Raw genomic sequence first — 26,483 nt, 5'->3', positions numbered from 1 at the left:
TGTGGGTTGTTGGTGGATGTTCTTTAGGCAGCCATCTCTTGAGGCTCGCTGTAACAAAAACATTTAATATAGGACTTATACTGTGATTCTCCCCCATCTCCCCCTTCTTTTATTAATTAAAGTACTAAAATGAATTGTGGGGTGGGCAATCAGGGGCAAAGGGACGGCGGGTAAGGTAAGTGGGTAAGGGGAAGGAAATAGGAGGGGATGGAGTTTGAGGGGAGTCATTGATCAGTGGGGGAAGGTAGCGTCTGGTAAGCAGCGTCCTTAGCACGATGTTGGGTGTCCGTTGTGACATCTTCTTTTTTCTTCGGCGCCAAGCGACCGTGGAGTCCGATGGCAATGAGGTAGGCGTTGTTGTAGTTCTCGTGGGAGGATTGGCGATGGTGCTGTCTTCTAAAAACGGCTTGATGTTTTTCCCCGGGACCCATTTTGGACCTTGGCCTGTTGAAACACAAGCGTACCCTCTCCCCCAAGTGATGAGTGGGTACGGGCCGCTGATCTGCTTAGTCTCAGGGTCCCGGATGAGCACCGGAGGCCGCTCTTTTAAGTGTGCCCGTGTATTGTTAAAAAAGTGCCTAAGTACAGGAGGGTCAGGCTCTTTTTCTGAGCAGTTGAGGAAGTTTAATACATAAAGTGCTTTACAGACCCTTTCCACAGGGGTCATCACTAGAGCGGCATCATGCTGTTGCTCAATGAGTTTTTTAAGTTCTTTGTGGGTCCTCTCCACAATAGCCTGTGCTGTTGGATTATGGGGGATGCCAGTGGTGTGGCCAATCCCCCATTGTTGGAGGAAGTGGTTGAACTGGGCTGATGTAAACCCTGGCCCATTGTCCGTCTTGATGGCCTTAGGCACCCCGAGTGTGGAAAAGGCCATGAAGAGGTGCTTAATGACATCCCGGGTCTTTTCTCCAGTGTGGAGAGAAGCAAAAACGGCGCCTGAGAAGGTGTCGACGAACACGTGCATGTACTTAAGTCGTCCGAATGGGTTATAGTGAGTACCATCTGTCTGCCACAGCTCCAATGCTCCCAGACCTCGGGGGTTGACCCCAGTGGGTAACGGTGGTAGAGCAAAAGTCTGGCAGCTTGGGCATGTGGCGACGATGGATTTGGCTTGTGATAGAGATAGTTTGAATTGGCGAGTGAGCGCAGGCGCATTTTGGTGAAAGAACGCGTGGCTCAGCTTCGCCTGTGCAAAGGTGTCCGGCAAGTTTGTAGAAAGTGCAGGTGCAGTGAATGTGGCAGGCATGGCGAGTTGGTCCGCTCTCCGGTTGCCCTCGGCAATTGGGCCAGGGAGGTCTGTGTGAGCTCGGACATGCATTATGTGAAACAGTTGCTCCCGGTGGGAGATAAGCCAAATAAGATCCGAGAGCAGCTGAAATAATTTCTCGTTTTTGACTTCTTTGAGCAAGGCATGTTCAGCCCGCTCGGCTATCCCGGCGACATAAGCCGAATCTGTCACCAAATTAAATGGTTGTTGAAATTTTTTAAATGCTCTCATGACCGCAGCAAGTTCTGCGATCTGGGGGGAACCCTCAACTATCTGGATGTCAGACTCCCACTTCTGACTATCTGGGTCCTTCCAAGTGATCACCGACTTGTGGGATCTTCCCGACCCGTCGGTGAACACCGTGAGAGCACCTTTAATTGGTATTTTACTTTTGAACGATTTTGGAGCCAGATATAGAGTATCTTTAAACAATTTGTGTTTAGGATAATGGATCAAAATTTGGCCAGGATAGCTATCAATTGAAATTTGCAAATTTTTATTTGTTTGGAGCAAAGATTCCAATTGTTCCAGATTGAAGGGTAAGTAAATGCATGCCGGGTCACACCCTGCGAGGGTCCGGAGACGGTGCCGTGCCTTGATAATAAGTTTTGCCATTAATTCTGCGGGAGTAGAGATCGTTTTGGAGGGCTGGTGCGGAAGGAACAACCACTCGATGATAAGGAGTGGGTCCTTTCGCCCAGCGTCCCACTGGAACAGCAACCCATGGAAGTTGGGACACTTACCCAGGATGGCAAGGTCCAGGGGAAGCGACCGATCGACCCGATGAGCCTGGCGGGACCTGATGGCATCCGCGACTCTCTCCAGGGCTCCTTTAGCGGCAGGTGTCAGCTCTCGCGGAGAAGCCAGGTCACCGTCTCCCCGCAGGAGGTTGAAGAGGGGCGCCAGCTCCTCCGTAGTGAGTCCCAGGAGAGGTCGGATTGTGGAGTTGCGTTATTTGTATGTTTTATTATCCCTGTATTATGTATTGGTTTATTCCTTTGTACCCCCATGTACAACTTGGTTTGTCCCCAGTTTTCCCACCTTGTCCTCCCTTCCCACCTCTCCAGTGGCTGTCCATCACCCTGGAAGAGACACAGTCCTCCCCTTTACCCCCCGCCCCGGGTGCCTTGTCTATCACTCGGTGCCCCTTCCCATCCATCCAGAAGCTTCTACTCAGGCCACCGGGTGATTGGGCGAGAACCTGGGGCTCCCCCCATATCCTTCCCCCATTGGGCCCCACCATATCCCCCCATCCCGGAGCCACCCCCTATCCCTGTCCCCATTGGTCGTTGGATACCCCTCCCTTACAGTTTATAAGCCAGTGCAAGCACCTTGTGCTTGTTCCTGTTGGCTGGCATCGTTCTAGGATATTTGGCCCCGTTGGGCTACAATAAACTCGGACTTAGCCCCCAGCAGGATCCGCTCTTCATTTAACACCGCGAGGCTTGCTAGCGCTGCCCGGAACCCACAAAGGCACTCTCCAAACCCCAGCTGGGAGAGGCGGAGGGTGCCTCCATCGCCCGCCCTCGCCCCACAAGAGCTAGCCGGGGCTGAGACAAAGGGAACCGGGGTGGGAACGCGGCATCGGATCCAGGTGATGGTGCCACAGATCTGTTGCAGGTCCCGCAGTGTCTTCGGCTGGTCCTTGATGGTGACGGACTGGGGTACGATGGTCCTTCCCGTGATGATGAATCCAAGGTATTTCCATGGGGCCGTCAGCTGAATTTTCTCCTCTGCGATTTCAAATCCCGCAGATCTAATGGCTTTTACAGTCTTTGTTAACACAGTCTTTAAGTATGAAGATGTTTCTGCACAAATAAGCACGTCATCCATGTAATGTAGGATGACGGCCTCTGGAAACAGTCTCCGAATCGGGGATAAAACTTGCGCTACAAACGTCTGGCACAACACAGGGGAATTTTTCATTCCCTGAGGCAAAGTGGTCCACTGATAGCGCTTGTAAGGCTCCGCCCGATTGATGGAGGGGATGGAGAAGGCGAACCTGGGAGCATCTCCGGGATAAAGTGGGATGTTAAAAAACCAGTCCTTGATATCGATGACTGCGAGCTGCCAATCCCGGGGAAGCATGGAAGGGGAGGGAAGGCCAGGTTGGAGTGGGCCCATGTCCTCGATGACTTCGTTGACCCTGCGCAGGTCTTGGAGCAGGCGCCACCTGTCTTTGACAGGTTTCTTTATTACAAAGACAGGTGTGTTCCAGGGACTGGTGAAAGGTATTAAATGCCCCTGGCATACCTGCTCCTCTACCAAGTTGTTGAGCGCTATTAATTTTTCTTCTGGAAGGGGCCACTGGTCCACCCACACCGGATCATCAGTTTTCCAATTCAGCGGTGGGGAGGTGCGCTCCGCAGTGGCCCATACTAAAAATCCCACGCAGGGCAAGGAATGTCCAGACGGGCACCCCACTGGGACAAAACATCCCTTCCCAACAGCATAATATTCGATGAGACGACAAAGGGTCTCACCGTGGCTATTTGTCCCTCCGGACCCTCCACGCTTACCAGATGTCGGCTACGAAGGGAATTGACTGCTCCACCCACTCCAGAGATAGTGCCACAAGGGGACACCAACTCCCAGTCACGAGGCCACTTTGCCCTGGGAATGATGGTGACATCTGCTCCGGTGTCTGCCATCAGTTCGAGCGCTATGGACTTCCCCTGTTGAGAGATGATGGTATCGATAAATGGTCTTTCTCGGCATACATTTTGGGTGAGGAAGACACATTTGTCCCCCCCACCCTGGTCCTGATCGAGTTCGTCGGCTGTGCTGTCCAAAATATACATTAGGGCGAGAGGAACTCCCTTCTCCAGCGTGAATGGCGGGCTGTGACACGTAACGGAGACCGTTACCTCGAACCCCGGTGGAAAGCACACCACTTCTGGAAAGATGTCAAGTTCCAGGGGTGTGTGCCTGCTATCGCCAAGTATAAGGACAGTGGTATCATGGCCGGAGTAAGGGGGCTCCAGGAACCCTGCGGAGACGCGTACCAGGTCCTCATCCCTAAAGGTGACGTTGACTGAGCTGGAGAGGACCCGGCGGCAGCCAGCATCTAGATTGTCTGTCCTTCGGAAGAGGCGGAGTCCGTCCTCTGGGCTCCGCCAATCCGCTGAAACTGGCCGCTGGGCCACTAGTCCTCCCGGATGGTAGGGAGGCCAGGGCGCCATGAGGGGCCACTTGGTATCCTCGCGCGGCCCCTCCTCGCGCTCTGCGGCCCGTTTCCCGCCGGTGGATAGGGCTGTGGCGGGGGGTTCCTGGGAGCTGGTCTTGGGGAGGGAGCATATTGATGGTAATAACGGTCGGGGGGCCAGTGGGGACAGTTGGCTTGAATGTGCCCCATCTGACCGCACCCGAAACACCGTATAGTGTTCATATTGAGCATCGCCTCCCCCACTCCCTTACTCACGGCCAAGGCGACGGTGGTTTCAGTCGACGTCGCTTTGGCGCAGGCTTCCACCATTTTAGCGATGGTCGGCTCGGGGTCCTGAGGCAACGTGCGTAAGATTTTCTTTGTCTCCTCAGCCGCGTTGGTAAAGGCCATCTTACACAGGAGCTCCTCTCTTGCAGCCAGATTGTCGATCTGTCTGTCGATCGCCTCCCGCAGGCGGTCGACGAACTTGATAAAAGACTCGTCAGGTGCTTGTATTATGTTAGAAAAGCTTTGGAGGGGTTTCCCCCCATCTGGTATTTTTAGGAGAGCAATCCGAGTGGCCTCTCTGATATCATTGAGAAGGTCCAGTGGCAGCAAAATCTGGTCCTCTGGCCTGCTCAGATCGCCCTCCCCCGCCAAAGCTTCAAGTCCTTCCTCTCCCTCTCCTAGTGTGGCTGCCAGGCTGTACTTTTTGAGGAGAGGTTTTAGTAACTTTTTCCACTGGACCTCCCACAGTAACAGTTCAGTCGGTGTAAACAGCGATTTCGCAATGTACCGGAGGTCGTGGGGAACAAGTGTATGTCCAGAAAAGGTAAGGTCCAAAACATTCTTAAAAAATGGCGAGTCTCTCCCATAATTTTTTGCTGCCTTACGGAGCTCTTTAATCTCAACGTAAGGCAGCTGGTCCCACTGTGGCCTTCCCCCTCTACCCCGAGTCACGGGTGCCGCAAAGAGTTCCAAGTCCTTAGCGAACTCCACATCCCCCTCTTCGATCGCCTTCTCCCTTATCCGGGCCCACCCTTTCCCCGGCCGATGTGCGGGCCGGGGGCTGTCGCTGTCCTCATCCTCCGAGGAGGATGAGGCAGGACGGGCTAGGGCCCTGAGCCTCTCCCTGACCGAGGGGCCCCAGTGACGAGAGCCCGGCAGGCCAAGATGGCCTGCTTCCGGTCAGGCCGACTTCCGGTTCCGGTGGCGTGGGAACCGGGAGTGGCTGGAGAGGGGGAGGGGTGTCCGGGCCCACCCACCGAGGCGTGGCCCTCCCCCCCGGGGGTCCCACCCACTGGGGCGGGGTCATTAGGTGGGCAGGTCCCTCCCACCGGGGGTGTGGTCTCAGGGGCCAGAGGGGTGGATCCCGACGCCGGGGCGATCGACGCTGGAGGAGGGGGAGGACCCGACGCAGGGGCGGCACCCGACGAATGAGGTGGTGGAGGTGGGGGTGGCTGAGTAATGGCGGGAACAAGGTGTCTTGGGAGGCCATTTTCTGTCTTGTCTGAAGGCGACTCGGCCATGTGGCCGGCGCCATTTTGTTCTTCATGTCCCTTATGGGGACAAGGTTTGTCTATAGAACAAAAGGGGTTTGAACAGGGAGAACTGGGGAGCGGGACACGGGACTCGGAATGGCCCATACTGGGATGGCCAGTCCCAGCATGAGAGGGGGACAGGGTGGATTGGGGAACAGCAGGGAGTCGGCAGCAGCCCTGTGCCTCAGTGCGGCAGGGTCTGTCGCCCGATCCACCCTTAGGGGAAGCGGGGGTAGGAACGGGGGAATCGGAATGAGGGGTAGGAGAACTGGGTCCCAAGCATTCCCGCTTTTTATTAAATAATGTAAAAATAGAATGAAAGAGAGGAAAGAAATGTCCCACCCTAAGGTTCCCCTTAACTTGTAAATCGTATAACAATCTCCCGACTTTACCCCAAAACGGAACAGAATTAAAATCCTCCCTGTGTGTATCAGGGAGGTGATCGAAAATAAAATTAACAAAAGATTTCAACTGCCCTTTCTTAAAAGAAACATTCCCCAACACAAGGGACGCTTTAACTTGGGAGTAAAAGTCCTGCCGGATCAGGGAGAGGCAGTTGCCCATTTCCCCGACTAACAAAAGCCCCAGGAAGCAAAGGAGAAAAGAAAGAAAAGAAAAGAAAAGAAAAGAAAAGAAAAGAAAAGAAAAGAAAAGAAAAGAAAAGAAAAGAAAAGAAAAGAAAAGAAAAGAAAAGAAAAGAAAAGAAAAGAAAAGAAAAGAAAAGAAAAGAAAAGAAAAGAAAAGAAAAGAGGCTGGGTCGGTGCCCGCAGAGGGGGGCAAAATACTCACAAATCCAGATGGACCGCAGCCGAAAGAAAAGGTGCCTCGCTGGGGTGGTGCAGGCGCTGCGAGTCTCCGCGGCTTGGGCGCTCCACCGGAGCGGCGGTTTCCAAGCAGAGGAGGTGTTCGCAGCCCACAGAGCGAGCGGTCTCCTAAAACGAAGCTCGCACGCAGGTGGACCAGCTCCCGAACGGCGCTTGAAATCCGACGAAGAGCGGGTCACGGATCCTGTCTCTTCGCAGAGACGCTCCCGTGTGACACCCGGGTGGTGTCAACGTGTTCGGGCGCCAGTTGTATCGGGTCGCGGCTCTCCGGTACGGAGGCTCCGCCGATACGGTGGTAATAAGAATGCGTACACCACGGCAGGTCGTCTCTCAGGCGCTGCTTTATTCGCTGAGGGCTGGGTGTCAGGGAGGATCCGCAACCCGTCCGCTCGGCAAGGGAGCAGGCTCCGAGAGCCCCGAATAAGGGGTGGGGTAGGGCTTATAACAGGTGGCAAGTAGGAGGGTACAAAGGGTCCAATAGGAATGGGGTTCGGAGGAGGAGTTGGGATGGAATAATTGGGGTACAGCAAATGCAGATGAGGGAAGGGGGCGATAACCGGGGAAGAACCAATTACAGACAGAGAACTTAGGAACATTCTGGAACTAAAGGCAAGTACAAAAATGATTGACATAAAGATGGGCATAACTGACAGTTACATAACATAAGGGGAGTGGTAGATTTGATGGGCAGCTTGGAGGCGGGAATCTATACAACAGCCTCCTCCCAAGGCATATTCGGGGGGGCTTTTCCCAAATCCCCTACCACACAGCGAGCCTCTTTCTCCCTCTCTCTCTGTGATCTCCCAAACTTAAGGCAAAGGAGACACACAAGCTTTGTAGATGCTCATGGCTGAAAGAAATTAAAAAGCTCAGAGAGTCCACAGAGGCCTATAAAGTTTTATTAATTCATTATGCATTTGGCATAGAAACTGGGATGTCAGTCCCTGAGCTATAAAAGGGCATGTCAGTAGGTTCTGTATAAAGGCACAAGAGGAAAGGTGAAAGGGAAGAGAGAGAGAGACAGGAGAGACAGAGACAGACACGTGAATCAGAGGGGCAGAGAGAAAGGAAATTAGAGAGGAGATCCCCAGTCCTAGTTCCAGCATTGATCCAGCCATTGGGATGTCCAGGGTGCTGGGGCACAAATGTGCCTGGGCTTGGTGGGAGGACCTCTTCACTGATCACTTTTCCCTGCCCTGGCAATAAGTGTCTCACTTTCGGTGCAAATGACTTATCACGTGCAGTTTGTTCTGCTGAACCTTTCTGGAAATGGCTCAGAGGCTTTGGGGGTCTTTGGTGGTGTTGATCCCCCCACAGTCCATGCCCACTTCTCATTCCTGCACTTGGGCCATGTCCTGCTTATGCCCAGGAGCCAGAGCAAGGATGTTTGTCCTGGAAAAGTTCTGCTGCGGTGGTGTGTTTTTATTTTATTTTATTTGATATTTGTTCAATGCCTGTTCACCCCCCAACCCCCCAGTCTCCTCCTCTCCCCAGTTGTCAATCTTCCCAAGCTCTTCCCTAACCCACTCCCCTCCAAGTTGTCAATCCTCCTTTTCCCTGCCCCTTTCCCCAGAACATCCCCTGTCATTCCTCTCAGCCTCCTCCCCTGCTTCCAGACCCTTCCCTGTCTATTTAGTGAGGCTCAACACCCTATTGGTTACCTTGTGTTACTCCCCTCCCCTGTTTCCCCTGATAGGTTTGTGTTGTGTTAGTCCCGCCTTAAACTCCTCCCCAGCCCTACCCTCATTGGTTGTTGTTCCTACTCCCCTCCTCTTGAGTTCTGTATAAAACCTTTGTTCACCCTCTCCATAAGGTCTTGGGGCTCACCGAATAAATCCATCTTGTTCACCCCCAAGTCCCGTGTCGCCTTCCTCTGTTCCCGCGCCACCGACTGGGACAGCAGAGCACCCCGGGGGGAGCGGCCGCCCGTTCTCTTCCCTCTCGCCGCCCAGCACGCCACCGCTCGGGGTATCGCGGCGAGGGGGGGCGCACGCCACGCGCCGCGACATTCTGCCTTTATCTGCATGGCCCCTTCTGCATCCACAGCCTGTTCTTCCTCACAGTGTGTTATTGCCAAGAAGACTTGGCTGTCCTTACCAATCTTTGGTTGGTCTCACAGCCATCCAGTTTTTGATGTGTGGGACAGGCAAACCAGGTCCTGATCTTCTGGGCTTCTAAACCCTCCTCAGCAAGGGCCTCAAAAGGCAAAGGCCACAGGTGGAAACAAAGAAACAACAAATGAAATCAATCCCCTATTGCTGATTCCCATCAGCAGACAATGTCCAGCCACCTCCTGGCAGGACAGGATCAAGAACATGTACTTTGTGTTTTGTGTGAGAAATGTCTTGGTAGAAAACATCCACAGCCCTCCCTGCCAGCCCTATCCTCTTCCTTTCCCTCAGTTTATTGCTGACCGTGACATTGCATGGAATGGGAGATCCCTTGGGTCAGTCCAGCCCAGCTGTCCCCTCCCTGTGCCCTCAGGAACACTTGCCCACCCCCACCCATTGGCTGGGGGGACTGCAGACATGGCCTGGGCATGGCAGGGGCAGGGCAGGGCTGGATATGGCAGGGCAGGGCCCGGGGGCAGCGAGATGGGAGTGTGCAGCCTGCAGGGACACAGCAGAGCTGTGGGACAGCGCAGGACAAGCTGTGCTGGACATGGCCAAGGGCCCTGGCAAGGCTGGCAGTGCCCAGGAGAAGCCAAGCCTTGGCGCCCCGGGGCCCAGCAGCGTCTTGCCACCAAGGGCTGTGAGGAGGAGACACCTTGTCCTGAGGCACTGGGGCCTCCTGGCACAGCCCCAGCCAGGCTGGGCACTGCCATCCCTTGTCCTGCCCTCAGCACCCCTCCATGTGCCAGTGCTCCCGGCAGAGCCCTGAGCAAGCGGGCAGGGACAGGATCTGCCTTCCCTGGGCTGGGGCTCAGGCCTTGGCCTTTCTGCTGCCTCCAGCCAGCCCAGGCTCTGCTCAGCAGCTGAGCTGCCCACACAGAGCCTTTGCCTCCCTGCACTCCTGGCCTGGGCAGCCTTGGGCAGCAATGGCCCTGGGCCCTCCTTCATGCTCCCAGGGACTGCAGCTTCTTCCAAGGATTTGGGCTTTGCCTTGGAGACCCTGAGAGGTTTGTGCCATCCTGGCCTCCAATTCTCTCCTCCAACGAGTCCATGAGGGGTCTGTGTTGTGGATGGACCTCAGGGGACCCATTCATGCTTTGAGACACTTTGGGTTTTCCCTCGGACTTTGACTCCTGGTTAGGTTGGCGCAATCTCCTCTCAGGCCCTGAGCTTCCAGGGCTCAGCTCTAAATGCACCACGGGGCTCACTGGGATCAAGCAAGTCCTGACAAACCATGGCTCTGCCCTGATTTCCCTCTGCTCTAGTACAGTCCATTAGGAAGGTTTCCTACAATACTGATGGAAAACTATTTGCAAGAGCTTCCAAAAAATCCACATTCCTCTTTGAAGAGTATATTTTATGATTGTTCTATTTAGAGCAGAGGTGGCTGCAGCATTCAGCGACTGATATTGGCCCAGGGACTCTCCTGAGGATGTCTGGCCTAGGCAGAGAAGCTGTGCCTTGAGGTCTGAGGCAGTGTGGACAACCTTGCTCCACATAGCCCAAGCCCATCCTGTCTCTGCTCAGTCACCTGGGACCTGCTGTGCTTGGAGAAATGGCTGCGCTCAGGCAAAGAGGGGTTTTCTTCTTTTATTTTTTGAAGCAATCTAAAACTCCTAAGCTTCCCCATTTAAAACAGACACACTCCTCAAGTGTGTGCCAAGCCCCAGGTACCTCAAGGAGGTTCCCCTTCCCCAAGGCAGAGCCCTGCAAGGAATGCTGTAGACACACAGGAAGTTCTGCAATGAACACAAATCCAGAGTTGGCTCAGGGCAGAATGAGAGCAACTCCTGAAGGACAGACCAGCTTTGCACTCCTTGCAGCTCAAAGCTCCCAGTGGGTCCTTGGGAGGTGTGTGAGTGACTCAAGAGTGAGGGAAGGGAAATGCAGAGAGCCCTGGAAGTGCTTCTGTGCAGACAGGCTGTGGGGAAGGGCACCGCACACCTGCCCTGGGCCGGCTGTGAGGGTGGATCATCATCCCAACCTGAACTGGCCATTGCAAGGGACTGCTGCCATGGACACTGCACCGACCCCACTGTGCCAGCCCATTGCTCAGGGCTGCTGTCACTGCCCAGAGCCAGAGGGGAGCCCTTGCTGTGGGTTTGTGCCGTGGCCGCCTGCCCTGTGCCGCGCGGGCCGGTCAGGCGCCGCGGAACCAGCAGCAAACACCAGGGCCAGGGCCAAGGCCGGGTCAGGCAGACAGAAAGGGGCAGTGCTGGGCACTGTTTGCATGGCAGCCCTCACTGGGACACCACACCTGGGTCACCTGGCCTGGCAGGTGCCATGGAAACCCCTGGCAGGGACTGATGGCACAGACCCTGGCACTGAGACGCTGCTGGGCCGGGTGCTGAGCACAGGGCTGGGCACACAGAGATGCTTTTGCTCTTGCTCAGCTCCCACTGAGCCAAAGCCTGGCCTGCCCCTCCTCTGGCCACGCTGGAGAGGGGCTGGGGCTGCGGGAGAGCTTGGGAGGGGACACGGCCAGGACAGGTGGCCCCCACTGACCCCGGGGATACCCCAGACCATAGGGCATCACGCTCAGGGTATAAAGTGGGGGGAACAAGGAGGAAGGGGGGACATTTGGAGTGATGGCTTTTCTCTTCCCAGGTAACACTTAGGCTGGAGGGGGCCCTGTTTCACCAGTGGGCAGGGTCAGCACCAAAGACACAGACACCAAGTGAAGGAATTGTGTCATTTATATCATGCACAGCTGCAAAGAATTACAAAAGGATAAGCTCAGCAAAGCACATCATCATTAGCAAAGCATTACAAAAAAGCTCAGCAATGCATCCAGTCATTGTTACCATAGATTGCCTGGAGTGATTAAGGAAAGATCCATCACCAGTTAGCCTCAGGCTTTACCATCATCCACAGCCACTCATCAGCTGGGGGAAGCCAAGGACTGGAGAGCCACTCCAACACTGGGAATTCCTGCAGGTGCCTCCACCTCTGCAGGCAATGAAACTCCAACCCCAAAGCTGTGAGAGGACCCAGCTTTTACACTTTTTAACAAACAAGCTGGCATCACTGCTAGTGTGAGAACATCTGCTTTCATTCTCCTGACTGCTTTCTCCCAAAGCCTGGCCACGGCTGAAGGAGGAACCAAGGGAGTTGACTTTGATCCTTCACCCCCAAACAAGGCCACATGGGGCCTTGTCTGTTTCTAAATACAGAAAGATAAATCCATGTTTTATCAAGGAACACATACATTGATCATGTTGTTAATCATGCTTCTTAAATGAGTGGATACAAATACAACATTTGCTTGGAAGGTTCATCTAGAGGTGAGCTTTGCCTCAGAGTCTGTTCAGGCCTTGGTGCTTTGATTGGTCCTGAGACCTAAAATCAACTACAACCTTCGTAACAATTCTTCCAGTAACACAGCTTACATTTAAGTATTAAGCATAAAGGCATCTCCTCTTGTTCTACAATTAAGTGCAGTTTATTACACAGTGCTATTCACATTCCTTTTAAAACATGCCTAAATTGTTGCCATTCTCCCTTATTTACCAAATGCCTCTCTTTTCATGACACTGTATCTTTTAAGAAAGGTCTCAATACTCCACTTCCCAGCACAAAGTGTCCCAGCAACTCACCAAGTGCACACACTGCAATGATGACAGGCCCTGCCACGAATGCATTTCACAGCAGCCTCCAATTTGGCAGCCATGAAGCCAATCCCACCCAGAAGAATTTTCTTCTTTCTGCCACTCTTCTACTGCTCTTTCTGCCAAGGTGATTCCTCACTGTTGGCCTTCAAACCCATCACTGCTAGCAGTGCAACATCCCTGTCCCCTGATAGCCCAGGTTCCTCCTTGGCCAGCAAGCAGATAATCCAAGGCCATGTGGTTCTCTGGAGTCACCATTTGTGTTTGTTGGAGCTCATAGGATGTGCTATTGGACATTTTAACAGCATCATTTGCTACCTCTTCTAATAATCCATTCAGCTCCTTCATGTCAACTCCACGGGACAGGGCAGCGCACATGGGGCGCAGGGTGAACCAGAATCTTTTGCTTTCTGAAACCCAAGGCACTCTTTGGGTGGAAAATGTTCTCTGGGCCCTAAGTCTTCCGTGTGCTTGTTGCTGAAGGAGCCTAAATGGTGGCCCTGCAGCTGGGAGTGGTGTGACACTGACACTGACTAGCTGCAGCACCCCAAGTTCTACTGACATTGGCAGCGATGGTAAAGCACAGAAATCTTCTGACACTGTAGCCTCTAGAACTAAACAGGGTTGGGTTTCTCCTGACGGGAAATCTGAGTGAATCCTGTCACACTGATCATTGTATTCCTGTGTCCCACAGCAGAGTTTTCTGTAACTGTCCCTTCACTGACTCCGTTACGAGGCAGAGCCCATTGACAGAGTTCTGGCCACCCCACAGGGTGAGCCCTCCAAGGGAACCCCATTCCTCCCAGCTTCAGCTGAGAACATACCCAGCAATTAGTGACACTGAGTGCTTTGGCTACCTTGGTCTTTACATTTTCAAAACATTTTTGATGACTGATCCCTTGGTGAAACTCTGTAGTGTTTTGGCAAACAAAGGTTCTGGCTGACTATCAAGGTACAAATTACAGACATCTGTAGTACTTTAGTGACACAATTCTTCATTCTTTTTGCTCAATCTCATTCAAGTTAGGAACAATAATTCTGTTGTCCATGGAGCTGGCACCTTTTTAATTCCAGAATAATGCCCACAAGGTCCTTTAGTGTTCAGCTTTACCATGTTGTCTGTGGGTAACAAGGCTTGGTGGGGCCCTTTCCCCTTTGGCTGGAAGAGGGCCAGGACCTCTATTTAGAGAAAAAAAAAGGAAAAAGAAAAAAAAAACAATTAGATGAATTGTAAAAGATACAAATAAAATCCAAGTGTTAGTGAAACATCTTCTGTAACTTTGCATTAAGAGGTAAATGATCTTTTTAAAAAGAGAACTGTTATTTACATTGTAAATGTGCTGATGGCATGGATCCATCTTACTGATCTCAGCAGCCTTTTTTAAAGTTTTTGGGGGTTGTTTCCAACATTGTTATTTTAAATTGTGGTCAAAGCAATAGGAAATTGATTGGGGCCCTTCCAACTCCAGACAGGACTGGGAATCTAAACTCTGTCAAACCCCAAATCCTTTAGAAGATGACCTTCCTTCTCACTCTGGGAATGAGCTGCACATTCCCTCTGAAATTGTCACGGGTTTCTTACAGATGAAAAATCCCACTTACGGCCTTTTGCTCTGGTTTGGAAGTGGGAAGGGCAACTCTCCATCCATCAGCTCCAGACTGCACTGCCTCAGGAACACGGCTCACTTGCCAGCTTTGGCCACTCATGGCACTTCTAGAGGAGGAAGAAAGTGCAACTGCACAATTCCAGCCAAAAAGAAATGAAGAATGAATAGTGGAGATCCAGGCATTCCTGCAGAGATTCAGGGGTTCAGCTGGGACTGTGGAGAGTCTGGGTCCTTGCCAACTGGATGTGTGACCCCAGCTGCAATCTCCTGGCCTGCAGGGGAGTCTCACTCACCTGCCAAAGGAGAAAGCTCAGGCACTGTGCTCAAACGGGCTTGTCTGATGCAAAGCTGTCAGAGCAATGGGAGGGCAGAGCCAGCCCAGCTGTGCCCAGGGCAGAGCCCAGCAGAGCCCTGGCAGAGCCCAGAGCAGCCTCAGCACCCGCAGAGCCCGGCTGCAAGGAGAGAAACCAGAAACCACCCGTCAGCTGAAGGCTCCTGTCCCCTTGTCCCAGCTGCCCACAGAAGCCAGGCCATGCTGGCTGTGCCCAGAGCCGTGCCCAGAGCTGCCCATCACTGCTGCCTTTGGGAGCAGAGCAGGAGGGCAGGACATTCCCAGCCTGCAGCCAGCCACAGCACATCCAGCCCTCAGCAGCTGCCCAGAGCAGGAGACTCCTTGTGCTTGTTGCCATCTCCCAAAAGCTCTGATCCCACCATGCCAAGCAGGCCGGGACTCACCTCACGCCGTCCTCTGCTGGGAGAAAAGCTGGTCCCAAACAATGTCCTCAGCCTTCTCCAAGGACACGGCCCATCCATGCTGCAGCTGCTCCCAAGCACTTCCCAATGCTGACTGGACCTTACATTGAACGCTTCCTCAAGAAAAACAAACAACCAACTGTTGAAAAGTGATTAGAGACAAGGGGAAGCAAGAAAAAAACTCTTATCTCTGTCAGGGGTCTGAGGAAGGCCCAACCCCCTCATGCTAGGGAAAATCCCACCCATGGGGGAGAGAAGCCCACACTTTCTCTCTTCCCTCCTGCACTGCCTCCCAAAATAACAGTGATCCCAAAGCAAACAAGGGCAGTGGAGCAGCCCAAGCCATTCCTTGCCTGCAAAGCAAAGCAGCCCCTGCACAGGTTCTGGAGTCCCACCTCTGCTCCCAACATGGGGGTTTGCTTGAGTCGGGCTGGCTGCCCCAGCCCCAGCCACAGCCTCAGCCTCAGCCCTGGCCATGCTGGGTGGTGGGGGCTGTTAGCAGGGCCAGGAGCAAACTCCCATTTTGTATCCACCCCAACCCATGCCCCCAGCCCTGCCAAAAAGCAGCTGGGCAGCCGACTGAAGTTGCATCTGCCCCAGAACAAGGAGAACCTTTTGTTCCCAGCCAGTCTGAGCAATGCCCAAATCTGGGAGCATTTCCCCGGCTGTGGACTCATCTGCAAATTCGCTGTGGAGCCTGGCTTTGGAGAAGGTGCCAAAAGTTCATCATCTTCAGCTGCCAGTGTCCAAGTTGAGGAAGAAGTTGTCATCCTTGATGTCGTCCTCGCTGTCTCCAGCAACAACAGCCCCACCTGGTACAGCTTCTCCAGGGGCTCCTTCTCCTTCCCTGGGGGTCAGACCAGGCTGTCAGGGCTCTGCCCAGGGCCCCAGCTGTCAGGCAACTGGGACAAGCAAAACCACCTTGGATGGCAGCCACCAGTGCTGGGCAGAGCAGCTCAGCTCCAGCACAAGGGCTGCATATTCCCACCAAACAACCCCAGTGCATTGATATAGGCAGGGAAAAAAGTCTGGGTTTCCTTGCTTCTGATTGCCAGGGCATGTGTGGAGCTGTAACTTACCAGGGCCCTGCAGCAAAGTGTGCATGAGGCTCTCTCCCTTCTTCTACGGCAGGTGAATATCCTGTATCCATGGTTCACAGAACAGGTCTTCTAAGGAAGGTCTGTCCAAGAAGTGCATGGATAAGCACCACCTGATAAGTTCTTGGCACTCTGGGCAGAGAAACCAGAAACCACCAGTCAGCTAGAGAAGGCTCCTGTCTGCTTTGCCCCACTCTTCCCATGCCCAGGCCATGCTGCTTTTGTGCTCCCAGCTGGGCCTAAACTTTCCCACCAATTCCCTGTTGTGGAGGAGAGCAGGAGAGCAGGACATGTGCCACCTCCTCAGCGGCTGCCAGAGCGAGATGCTCACAAGCCCGCTGCTGTCTCCCAGCACTGGTATTCCCCCGTGGCCAGAGATGAGGATCCACCTGGAGAGAGCCGCTGTGGCAGCGAGAGCTGATGGTCCCAGCTGATCTTCCGGCCCCTCCTGAAAGGGTGCTGCCCGCAGACCATCTGGTGCAGCAGGATGCCCAGGGACCAGATCGTTGCTGCCTCACCATGGTACCAGCCCAAGCGGGTCCATTCCGGGGGGCTGTATGACAGTGTTCCTGTGGAATACAGATGGAGTTCATCAGGTGGATGCTGCTGCTTCCAGAGCCTGGCCCCAGCATCCCTGGGCATGCAGGGGCTGCCCCAGTGACACACAGGGTGACTGCTGCACTTTTGCCAGCACCTGGGACTTGTGTACAAATTCAGGGCTGGACAAGAAGCCACTGGTGTTGGAAGAGGGCAGCAGAAGCCCCAGCAAGGCCTGACCATGACATGTAAAGCAAAAACCCACTCAGGGCTGGGGGAAAAAACAGGTCCTTATCCTCCCTGCCTGCAGTGCCCCAAAAATATTATGAGACCAATATTTTATGTTTTCATAAAATATTATGAAAACAAGGTGAGTGGAGCAGTCCAAGCCCTTCCTCTCACCTGCACACCAAACTGCCTGGTGCACTGGTCCTGGCCCCCTCTTCTGCTACCCCCACCCATGGGTGCTTTTGTCAGGCTGGCTGCTGCTGCTCCAAACCCAGCCCCAGGCAGAGTGGTGGGCAAAGGCTGCCAGCAGGGCTCAAAAGCAACTCAGGTAAAGACTCAGTACCCTGACTGGCAGCAAAAGGGAGAATCCTCGCTGCCACACCCAGCTTGGCCTGTGAGATGTTGGGCCATGAGATGGTGGGACCAGGAGCACACCCCTGCCTGGGCTCACCTGCAAAGTCAGTGTAGGCTGTGTCTTGCAGATAGGTGCCACAGCCAAAGTCGATCAATTTTGCCTGGCCAGTGGCCAGGTCAACCAGGATGTTCTCTGGTTTTATATCGCGGTGCAGGACCCCGCGGCTGGTGCAGTGCCGCACGGCCTCCAGCACCTGGCGGAACAGCTCCCGTGCCACCTCTTCACACAGGAACCTCCGTGCCCGAATGAAATGCAGGAGGTCCTGAGACCGCTCCGGCCGCTCCAGCACCATCACGATGCTGTTGGGGAGCTCAAGCCACTCCAGGAGCTGGACCACACCAGGGAAGCCGGTGGACACCTTGTCCAGCAGGACGATCTCCAGGGGTGCGCTGGTGCCGTCGGGCTGCGGGAGGACCACGGTGCCACCAGTGGGACTGATGTCGTGCCAGGGCAGGGGAACCCCTCAGCCAGCCCGGGATGCTCTGCGCCCTGCGCTGGCCCCACGCCCGCTCCCCATCGAGGCGTCCTGGTGGCTTCCCCCATGCCGGGCCTCGCCTCATCCCCGCCCGGCACGGCCCGGCTGTTCCCGCTGGCCCCGCTCACTCACCAGCTCGCCCCAGCGCCGGACGCGGTTCCGTGGCACCCTTTTGATGGCCACCTGCAAGCCAAAGGCAGCAGCGGGCTGAGCTCGCCGCCCGCCCTGCCGAGCCCCATCCTCCTGCTTCCCTCTCCTCCTCCTCCGCCTCCTCCTTCTCTTCCTCCTCCATCATCCTTCTCCTCCTCTCCCTCCTTCCTTCTCCTTCTTCTCTCCCTCCTTCCTTCTCCTCCTGCTCTGCCTCCTCTTTCCTCCTCCTCCTTCACTTCCTCCTCCATCCTCCTCCTCCTCCTCTCCCTCCTTCCCACTCCTCCTCCTCCTCTCCCTTCTTCCCACTTCTCCTCCTCTCCCTCCTTCCTCCTGCTCCTTCTCTTCCTTCTCCTCCTTCTCCTTCCTCCTCCTCCTCCTCCTCCTCCTCCATGCCCGCCGCCGGCCCCGCCGCTCACCGGGGCGCCGTCCGAGAGCCGCGTGGCTGCGAACACTCTGCCGAAGCCGCCGCGCCCCAGCAGCGAACCCACTCGGTACCGCTCCTGCAGGGCCTCCTGCGCCTTCCCTGCGGGCGGGACGCGGCTGTCAGCGCTCGGCCCGGGGCCAGGAGCGGCCCCCGAGCGCCCCCCGAGCGCCTCGGGCCGGCCATCCCCAGGCCTTCGGTCTCGGCAACGGGACACGGGAGGCTCGGGGCCGGCGGCCGCGCTGCCGAGCGGCGGAGCTCGGGCCGGGGAAGCCGCAGCGGGGGCGGCGGGAGCGGCCGTGCCGCGTGTGTCCTCCGCGGGGCCCGGGAGGCGCCGGCGCCGGGGCCGGACCCTGCGGCGGGGCCGGGGCCGGGCTCGGGCCAGGCGGAGCCAAAGGGCGGCGATGCCGGCCCAGCCCCAGGCACTGATGCCCGCCCGGCAGCGCCACCGCCAGCACGGCCAGAGCCGGGCGGAGGCGAGACCGCGGCGGGGCGGGCGGGGCCGGGGACGGGGCAGCCCCGCCCGGGGCCGGGGGCGGGCCGGGGGCATGGCCCGGCCGGGCATGGGGAGAAGGAGGCGGGGAGAGGAGAGGGACACCGGGGAAGGACACCGAGGGGAAGGTGTCCGACAGCGGGAGAGGGAGGAGAGAACGAGAAAGAAGAGAAAAACTGCTTTTGCTGCCGCCGCCGCCGCTGCTGCCTCTGCAACTGAAGCACCGAGGCCGTTTGTCCGCGTGTCCGTTCCCCGCTCGCCCCACGAGCCCCACGGCCGAGCCCCGCGCGCCCCGGGGACAGCCCCTTCGTCTGTCCAGACACGGGAACTTTGCAGTGTGGAGCCCAGATCCAGAGTCCTGACTCCTGCACACTGGCAGAGGAATACCCTCTGCTGTGTCGCTGCTGTGCATTGTCCTTGCTGAGGCTCAAACACCCTTGGGGCACATTCCCTTGCTGTAGGATTCCTACCTGACCCAAGCACTGCACTTATGTCTCCAGCGTTGCTTTCCAATAAAAACAGGGGAAGGAAAACTGCGTGTAGCTCATGCTATTTTTCAGTGTTTATAACTTGCTAAGTGACCCATCTTAGAGGTGAGATCCATTTGGAATTCATGCCATGGAGAAGTCGTGCAACATGGCAAAGGGGAGCATAGAAATAAAGAGGAAAACATCTTAGATACTTTCTTTCATTTTCATTTCACTTCTGCAAAGCTGTTCCACTTCTCCAGGAATCTTCTCCTGTCTGCTCTTGACAAGAACCTCTCATGGAGAACAAGGTCGAGCTTCTGTCCCAAGATCTGCCACCTGCTGCAGCTTCTCTTGGCTTTCCACACTGCACTGTGTATGCAGCACAACTTTTGCAGCAAAGCAGGCCAAGTGTTTGGAGAACTTGACATGTCCTTTCTTTTCCTGGGGGGCTGGGGAGTTGTGCCACTGGTGAAGTGGCACAATTGTGACTGTTTGTCCTGGTTTCGGGCAAATTTTGTGAGGAAACCTCCAAAAGGAGTCCGTCTACAAATCAAGTTCAAGCGGCCCTTCTCCCTACTATTTCAGGAGAAGACTTCCCTGGAGAAAAGTGGAAAAAAACAGTTTATTTAATAAGTAAAGTATTCACAAGCATGAATAATATGAAATAAACCCCCTCAGAGTTCTGAAGAGGTGGCAATTCAGAAAGTCCTTTTGGTGGGTTGTAGTTGGCTCACTCGGTCTCTTCTCAGTCCCTCTGGCACTGGAATGCAGGGTCCCAGACCTCGGTGGGCCACAGGTGTGAGCTGCTGGTGTTTTTCTGGGTTTTCAGTCCAGAGCAGGTTCAAACAGTTCCAAGAAAAAGGAAAGTCTGTGATGGTTATTAAATTGTTCAAATGTTCAACTCCTGTTTGTTGGCAAGAAACCTTTCTGTGCCTCTGAGTGTCACCATCCCTGAGCCCAAAGGGCACAAACCTGATGAGTTGTGGTTCCCACTGCAGGGGCACTTGGGACCTTGGCTCTGCACAGGAGAGCTCTTCATCCACTTTCTCTCTTTTCCTCCCTTTGGGCATGGAGTGAGCTCCTGACTTCAGCCTGTGACTCGTGTGTGGAAAGAGCAAATCTGGGCAGAATCGGGGCACGGAGGGTTTGGGGGAACCTTGGGATCTGTGGTGGGCACAGAAAGTGTTTTCCATTGCTCTGAGACTGGCTACTGTGCCAAGTGGATTTAATAGCCAGCAGAGGAATGACTTCTGCATTTGATGGAGCTGTGCCTTCCCTTGGCTTTGTTGGCTGACAAGAAATGAACATCCCTCTGTGTCTCAGGCAGCTCTTACTCCAAGGAAAGCAGGTGGGAGTTGGAGCCAAGGAGCTGAAACCTGCAGGTGCAGCCTGGGCTGGAGGGAGCTCAGATTTGCACAAGGCTGCTCTGAGTGCCAGGGCTTGGATGGGGGAAATGGTGGGGTGGGGGTAGGGACAGAGTCTGATGGATTGTCAGCCATCAAGGGTCTTGATTTTCATATCTATTCCAACTGCATGAGGAGGTACTTGGATTCAGTGTCAAGTGGAGATTGCACATATTCATTTATGTGGAGTAAAAAAATGAAACAGGACCTAACAAATCTTTTCTGTGTCTTTGTAAAAATAAAGCATTCACTTTGAATACACTACTAAAGCCTGCCTAATTAATCACAAAAGATTTGAAAACTTAAATCAAATTATTCCCAGAGGCTTGGCTTGTTCAAGTATTCTGAATGTTAATGAGCTGCAGGGCACTATTTCTCCAGTGAATCTAACTCAGAGTACACAAATAATTGTAATTCCTTTTAAATGTCGTCTTGAGAGAGTTGCTTGGGGGATGAGGGTCAGGGCTTGTGTGTCCTGCTTGGCACAGCCCAGGCAGGGCTTTCACAGCCCCATCCCACACTCCATTTCCCAGCTGGAGCTGCTGGTGCCTCTGAGTTCTGCTGCCCCAGCCCCAGGGAGGACTTGGGGTCATTTGGTCACTCAGGAGCTGGGCTGGAGCTCCAGAGGTGGCTGTGGAGCATTGCCTGTGCTGTGGCAGGGACTGGCAGACACTGCTGGGCTGGGATAGAGGCTCTGGGGGGATTGGGGTTCCAGGGCAGGGCAGGGCTGGGGTTCCAGGGCCGGGCAAGGCTGGACCTGCCCCTTCCTCCCCCACACACAAAATGTTTCCAGCCAACAATCTCCTCCAGTCTTTCACACCAGGCAATGTTGGAGGTGAAATCCCAATTCTGGACATAGGCACCTGGATAAGAAGAGTTCTGTTCCATAGGAAGCAAAGCACAGAGCCCCAGTGTTTGGAAGGCAGAGGAGAGCCTCACAAGGCCAAGGTCAGCCAGACTTGTCAGGAATGGCAGATTGTCTGCAGGCAGCTTCTGGATATAGGGAATTTTGGAGACAGAATCACAATTTTGGCCATGGGCACCTGGAGAAGCAGGACAGTGTTGTAATGCGGGCAGCCTCTCTCACCGCGATACCCCGAGCAGTGGAGTGCTGGGCGGTGAGAGGGAAGAGAACGGGCGGCTGCTCCCCCTGTGAAGCTCTGCAGTCCCACTTGGCGTGGGGAGGCAACACGGGACTTGGGGGTGAACAGGATGGTTTCATTCAGTGAGCCCCAAGACCCTCTGGGGAGGGCGAACAAAGGTTTTATACCAGAACTCAAGAGGCGGGGTATAGGAACAGCAACCACTGAGGGTACGCCTGGGGAAGAGTCTAAGGAGGGACTAACATAGCACAAACCTATCAGGGGAAACAGGGGAGAGGAGTAACACAAAGTAACCAAAAGGGTGTTGAGCCTCACTAAATAGACAGGGAATGCTCTGGAAGCAGGGGAGGAGGCTACGAGGAGTGACAGGGAATGTTCTGGGGAAAGGGGCAGGGAAAGGGAGGATTGACAACTTGGAGAGGAGGGGGGTAGGGAAGAGTTTGGGAAGATTGAAAACTGGGCAAGGGAGGAGATTAGGGGTTGGGGGTTGAACATACACAGAACAAATATCAAACTAAAGAAAAACACACAACAGGACAATTCTTTCCCATAGGAAGGAAAGCATGGAGCCTTCCCCAGTGTTTTGGGCACAGATGAGAGGTGACCCTCATGAAACCACTTCCAACCAGACTTGTCCTGGCAATATTCCTATGGGAACAATCCCGGGATAAAAGGACACTTGGACGTAAAATCCCAGTTCTGGCCATGGGCACTTGGAGGAGAAGGAGAGTTCTTTTCCACTGAAAGGAAAGCAGGGAGCCCCAGTGTTTCCTGTCCCAGTGAGCCCCAGTAGCAGAGGAGAAGAGACCTTTAACATGCCAAGGTCAGCTGGACCAGTCAGGCAGTCCACGGGAGGCCAAAGCAGCCAGACCTGTTCTGTGTTCCTTTGGTTGCATGGGGTCCCACAGTGTCAGAATTGCTCTTTGATTACAAGAAGACCTACAGTATCACAATGGACCCTTGGTTCAATGGGGTCCCACAGTGTCACAATAGCCCCTGGGTTCCATGAGACCTCCTAGTTTCACAATGGTTCCAAAGATTCCATGAGGCCATGGAGTGTCCCAATGGTCTCCATGGTTCCCCAGGCCCCACAATGACACGTGAGTCCTCTGATCCATGAGGCCCACAATGTCACAATGGGCCTTTGGACCATGGGGGTTTGCAGTGTCACAATGATCTCCTTTGGCTCCACAGTGTCACAATGGACCACTGATGACACGAGGCCCCACAGTGTCACAATGGTCCTCTTGGTTCTGTGGGGACCCCAGGGTCACAATGGTCTCACTGGTTCCATGAGGCCTCACAGTGTCACAATGATTTGCTGATTCCATTGGGTATCATAGTATCCCAATGGTCTCCATGATCCAATGTGTCCCCCAAGTGTCACAATGGTGTCCATTGTTCCATGGTGCCCCACAGTGTCACAATGGTGCCTTGGTCTCACAGGCCCCACAGTGTCACAATGGCCCCTTGGTCTCACAGGCCCCACAGTGTCACAATGGCTCCTTGCTGGTGCATTCCCTCCTCCCCTTCTCAGGCTGCCCTGCCAGCTGAGAAATGCTCACTGGGCCTCGGCCTTGGCCAGCAGCCCCTGGGCTCAGCTCCTCTGGAGCTCATCACAAACACTGTCTGCTCCAGGCACTGCTGCTGCCCAGCCAGCTCCTGGTTACTTTAGGAGCAGCCCTGGGAATTGTTTGTGTTCCCTCAGTGGCACAACATCCCTGTTCTCACCCTGCCAAAGAAAGCTGCTGATGCCAAGTGCGGCCAGGATGAAACATGGCTGGGACTGCAGCCCCTCTCTTGGGGCCCTACAAACAGCGCTCCAAAAGGAGCCCTTGGAGCTCTCCTGGGCCAGCGACTCCCTCTGAGTGGGGCCTCTCCAAGCCGGGAACTCTCCCGTTTGCTGAATTCGGGGATCCCGAAACAACGAGGGAGCCTGGGCCGATCCCCCCACTCCTCCAGGCTCAACCCTTCCCTGCTGGGGAGATGCCAAAGCATCCTCAGGGAGCATTTCCCCGCCCTCAGGGGAATTTCTCACAGGTGCCTTGCACTGACTCTCTGTGTCTGTGTGCACACAGGAGTGCCTGTGCTGGGGAATGTGGCAGAAATGCTGCTCCCTGAGGGCTCCGAGTGCCCTGGATAGCTGAGCCAGTCAGGCCTGTAAGTGAGGTCAAGTCATGCAGCCTAAGCTAAGTTAAATGCTGCTAAGAGTTGTTCTTTTGCTATAAGTTATAAGCTGAGCTAAATAGTATTAAATGATATTCCTCTATTAAATTGAAAAGTCATAGGTTGTAAGTTAGGTTAAATACTGTTAAACTCTGTTCTTTTGTTAAATTTTGAAGTTGAAGGTAGAAGTTAAGGTTAAGGTATAATTTAAGTCCTGTTAAATTTGACCTCTGTTCAGCTTTTGGGCCATATTCCTTTTATCCTTGCCCTCACTGTCCTATGTGTCCCTATGCCACATAAAGGGACAGTTCTCTGATCATTTCTGGATTTTGTTTGGATTTGTGGTTGATTTGTTTCCTAGGGGTGCCTGAAGTGTTCAGTCAGGAGCAGAGTGACTCTTGCCAAGGAACTTTGTGGTGCTGTCGCTTAATATTAAATCTGGTTTTTGCTGCTCCCTTGCCGGGGACTTTTCAGCGCTCTCAAGCCCTCGTTGGTAACAGGGTGAAGGAGCCCTGGCCCAGGCTCTGGCCCTGGGGGACACAGGGACACTGCCAGGGGGTCCCTGTCCCCCCGTCCCACCCCCCACAGCCCCAGCCCCCGTCCCTGTGTCGGGCTCTGGGGTTGATCTCGTGGAACATCCTCTGGGGGAGGCTGCGGCAATGGGGGCGGGGGGACCCGGGGGGACAGGGGACCCCCCTGTGCATGAGCAGTGTTGGACTTCTCTGGGGGAAACTGGGGCAGAGTGACCTCCTCAGTGAAATCACACAGCCCCTGTGATGTCAGAGAACCCCAGTGATGTCACACAGCCCCTGTGATGTCACACAGCCCCTGTAATGTCACAGGACCCCTGGGATGTCACACAGCCCCTGCGATGTCACACAGCCCACTCTGAGATGTAACAGGCCACCTGGGATTTCATACAGCTGCTCTGTGATGTCACAGCCTACTCTTTGAGGTCCCAATCTGCTCTGTGATGTCACAAAATCTGCCCTGTGGCGTCACAGCCCAGCCTGTGATGTCACAGTCTCCCTTTAATGTCACAGCCTGCTCTAAATTTTCACAATCAGTTCTGTGATGGCACAACCCACTCTCTATTGTCTCAGCCTTCTCTGTGACATCACACAGCTGCTCTGTGATGTCACAGAGCCCTTATCTATGATGGCAGAGTCTTCTATGTAGCCTCACAGCCCATTCTGTGACATCACACAGCCAGCCTGAAATGTCATAGACAGATTTGTGACATCACAAACTCTTCTGTGATGTCAAACCTCCTCTGTGATGTCACAGCCTGCTCTGTGATGTCACAGCCTGCTCTGTGATGTCAGAACTCACTTATCATGTCACACAGCACCTCTGTGGCCTCACAGACCCATCCTGTCATGTCACAACACCTTCAGTGATGTAGCACAGCCACCCTATAATGTCACAGCACACTCTCTGACCTCACAGCCTGCTGTGTGATGTCCTACAGCAAACTCTCTGACCTCACAGCCTGCTGTGTGATGTCACATAATCACAGAAACACAGAATTACTGAGTTGGAAGAGACCTTTAAGATCATCAAGTCCAATCCATGCCCTAACACCACCTCAGCTAAACCATGGCACTGAGTGCCACATCCAGTCTTTTTTTAAACATATCCAAGGATGCTGACTCCACCACCTCCCTGGACAGACAATTCCAGTACTTTATCACCCTTTCCATAAAAAACATTTTTCCCAATATCCAATCTAAATTTCCCTTGGTGCAGCATAAGACTGTGTCCTCTGGTTCTGTCAGCTGCTGTGAGGAGAAAGAGACCAACCCCCACTTGACTGCAACCACCTTTCAGGGAGTGTAGAGAGTGATAAGGTCACCTCTGAGCCTCCTCTTCTCCAGGCTAAACAACCCCAGCTCCCTCAGTTGTTCCTCACAGGACTTGTGTTCCAAGCACCTCACCAGCCTTGCTGCCTTTCTCTGGATACGCTCCAGGTCCTCCATGACCTTCCCAAACTGGGTGGCCCAGAACTGGACACAGCACTTGAGGTGCTGCCCAACCAGGGCAAGTACAGGGGAAGAATCACTGCCCTACTCCTGCTGGCTACACCATTCCTGATCCAGGCCAGGAGCCATTGGCCTTCTGGGCCACCAGGGCACACTGCTGGCTCATGTTCAACCGGCTTTAGACCAGTGCCCCCAGGTCCCTTTCTGCCTGGGCACTGACCAGCCACACCATCCCCAGCCTGTAATGTTGCAGGGGGTGTTTGTGGTCAAAATGCAGGGATGGGCACTTGGATTTAATAAGCTTCATCTTATTTGACTCTGCCCATCCCTCCAACCCTTCCAGGCCTCCCTGCAGAGCCCTCCTATCTTCCAACAGATGGACACACGCTCCCAGCTTAGTGTCGTCTGCAGATTTACTAATGAAAGGCTCAATCCCCACATCCATGTCGTCAATAAAAACATTGAACAGAGCTGGCCCAGCACAGAGCCCTGAGGGACACCACTGGTGACTGTCCCCAGCTGGATGCAGCACCGCTCACCACCACTCTCTGGGCCGGCCATGCAGCCAGTTCTGAGCCCAGCACAGAGTGCTCCTGTCCCAGCCGTGGGCTGCAGCTTTTCCAGGAGTGTGCTGTGGGAGGCAGTGCCAAAGGCCTTGCTGGAGTCCAAATAGACACATCCACA

General features: G+C 54.4%; 1 protein-coding gene across 1 annotated transcript; it reads right to left on the bottom strand.

Annotated features, from left to right (window-relative positions):
- Positions 1-14,301: 14,301 nt before the first annotated feature.
- Positions 14,302-26,244, bottom strand: LOC144247835 (serine/threonine-protein kinase pim-1-like). The gene is given in 7 exon segments (XM_077789492.1): positions 14,302-14,378; positions 15,939-16,088; positions 16,346-16,525; positions 17,173-17,539; positions 17,744-17,794; positions 18,178-18,607; positions 26,186-26,244. Coding segments are annotated over 7 exon segments (1,314 nt in total).
- Positions 26,245-26,483: the final 239 nt, after the last annotated feature.

The sequence above is a fragment of the Lonchura striata genome, chromosome 34, assembly GCF_046129695.1.
Source record: "Lonchura striata isolate bLonStr1 chromosome 34, bLonStr1.mat, whole genome shotgun sequence".
In the NCBI taxonomy this organism is placed as follows: Eukaryota; Metazoa; Chordata; class Aves; order Passeriformes; family Estrildidae; genus Lonchura; species Lonchura striata.
This window is presented reverse-complemented; position numbering and strand designations above follow the sequence as displayed.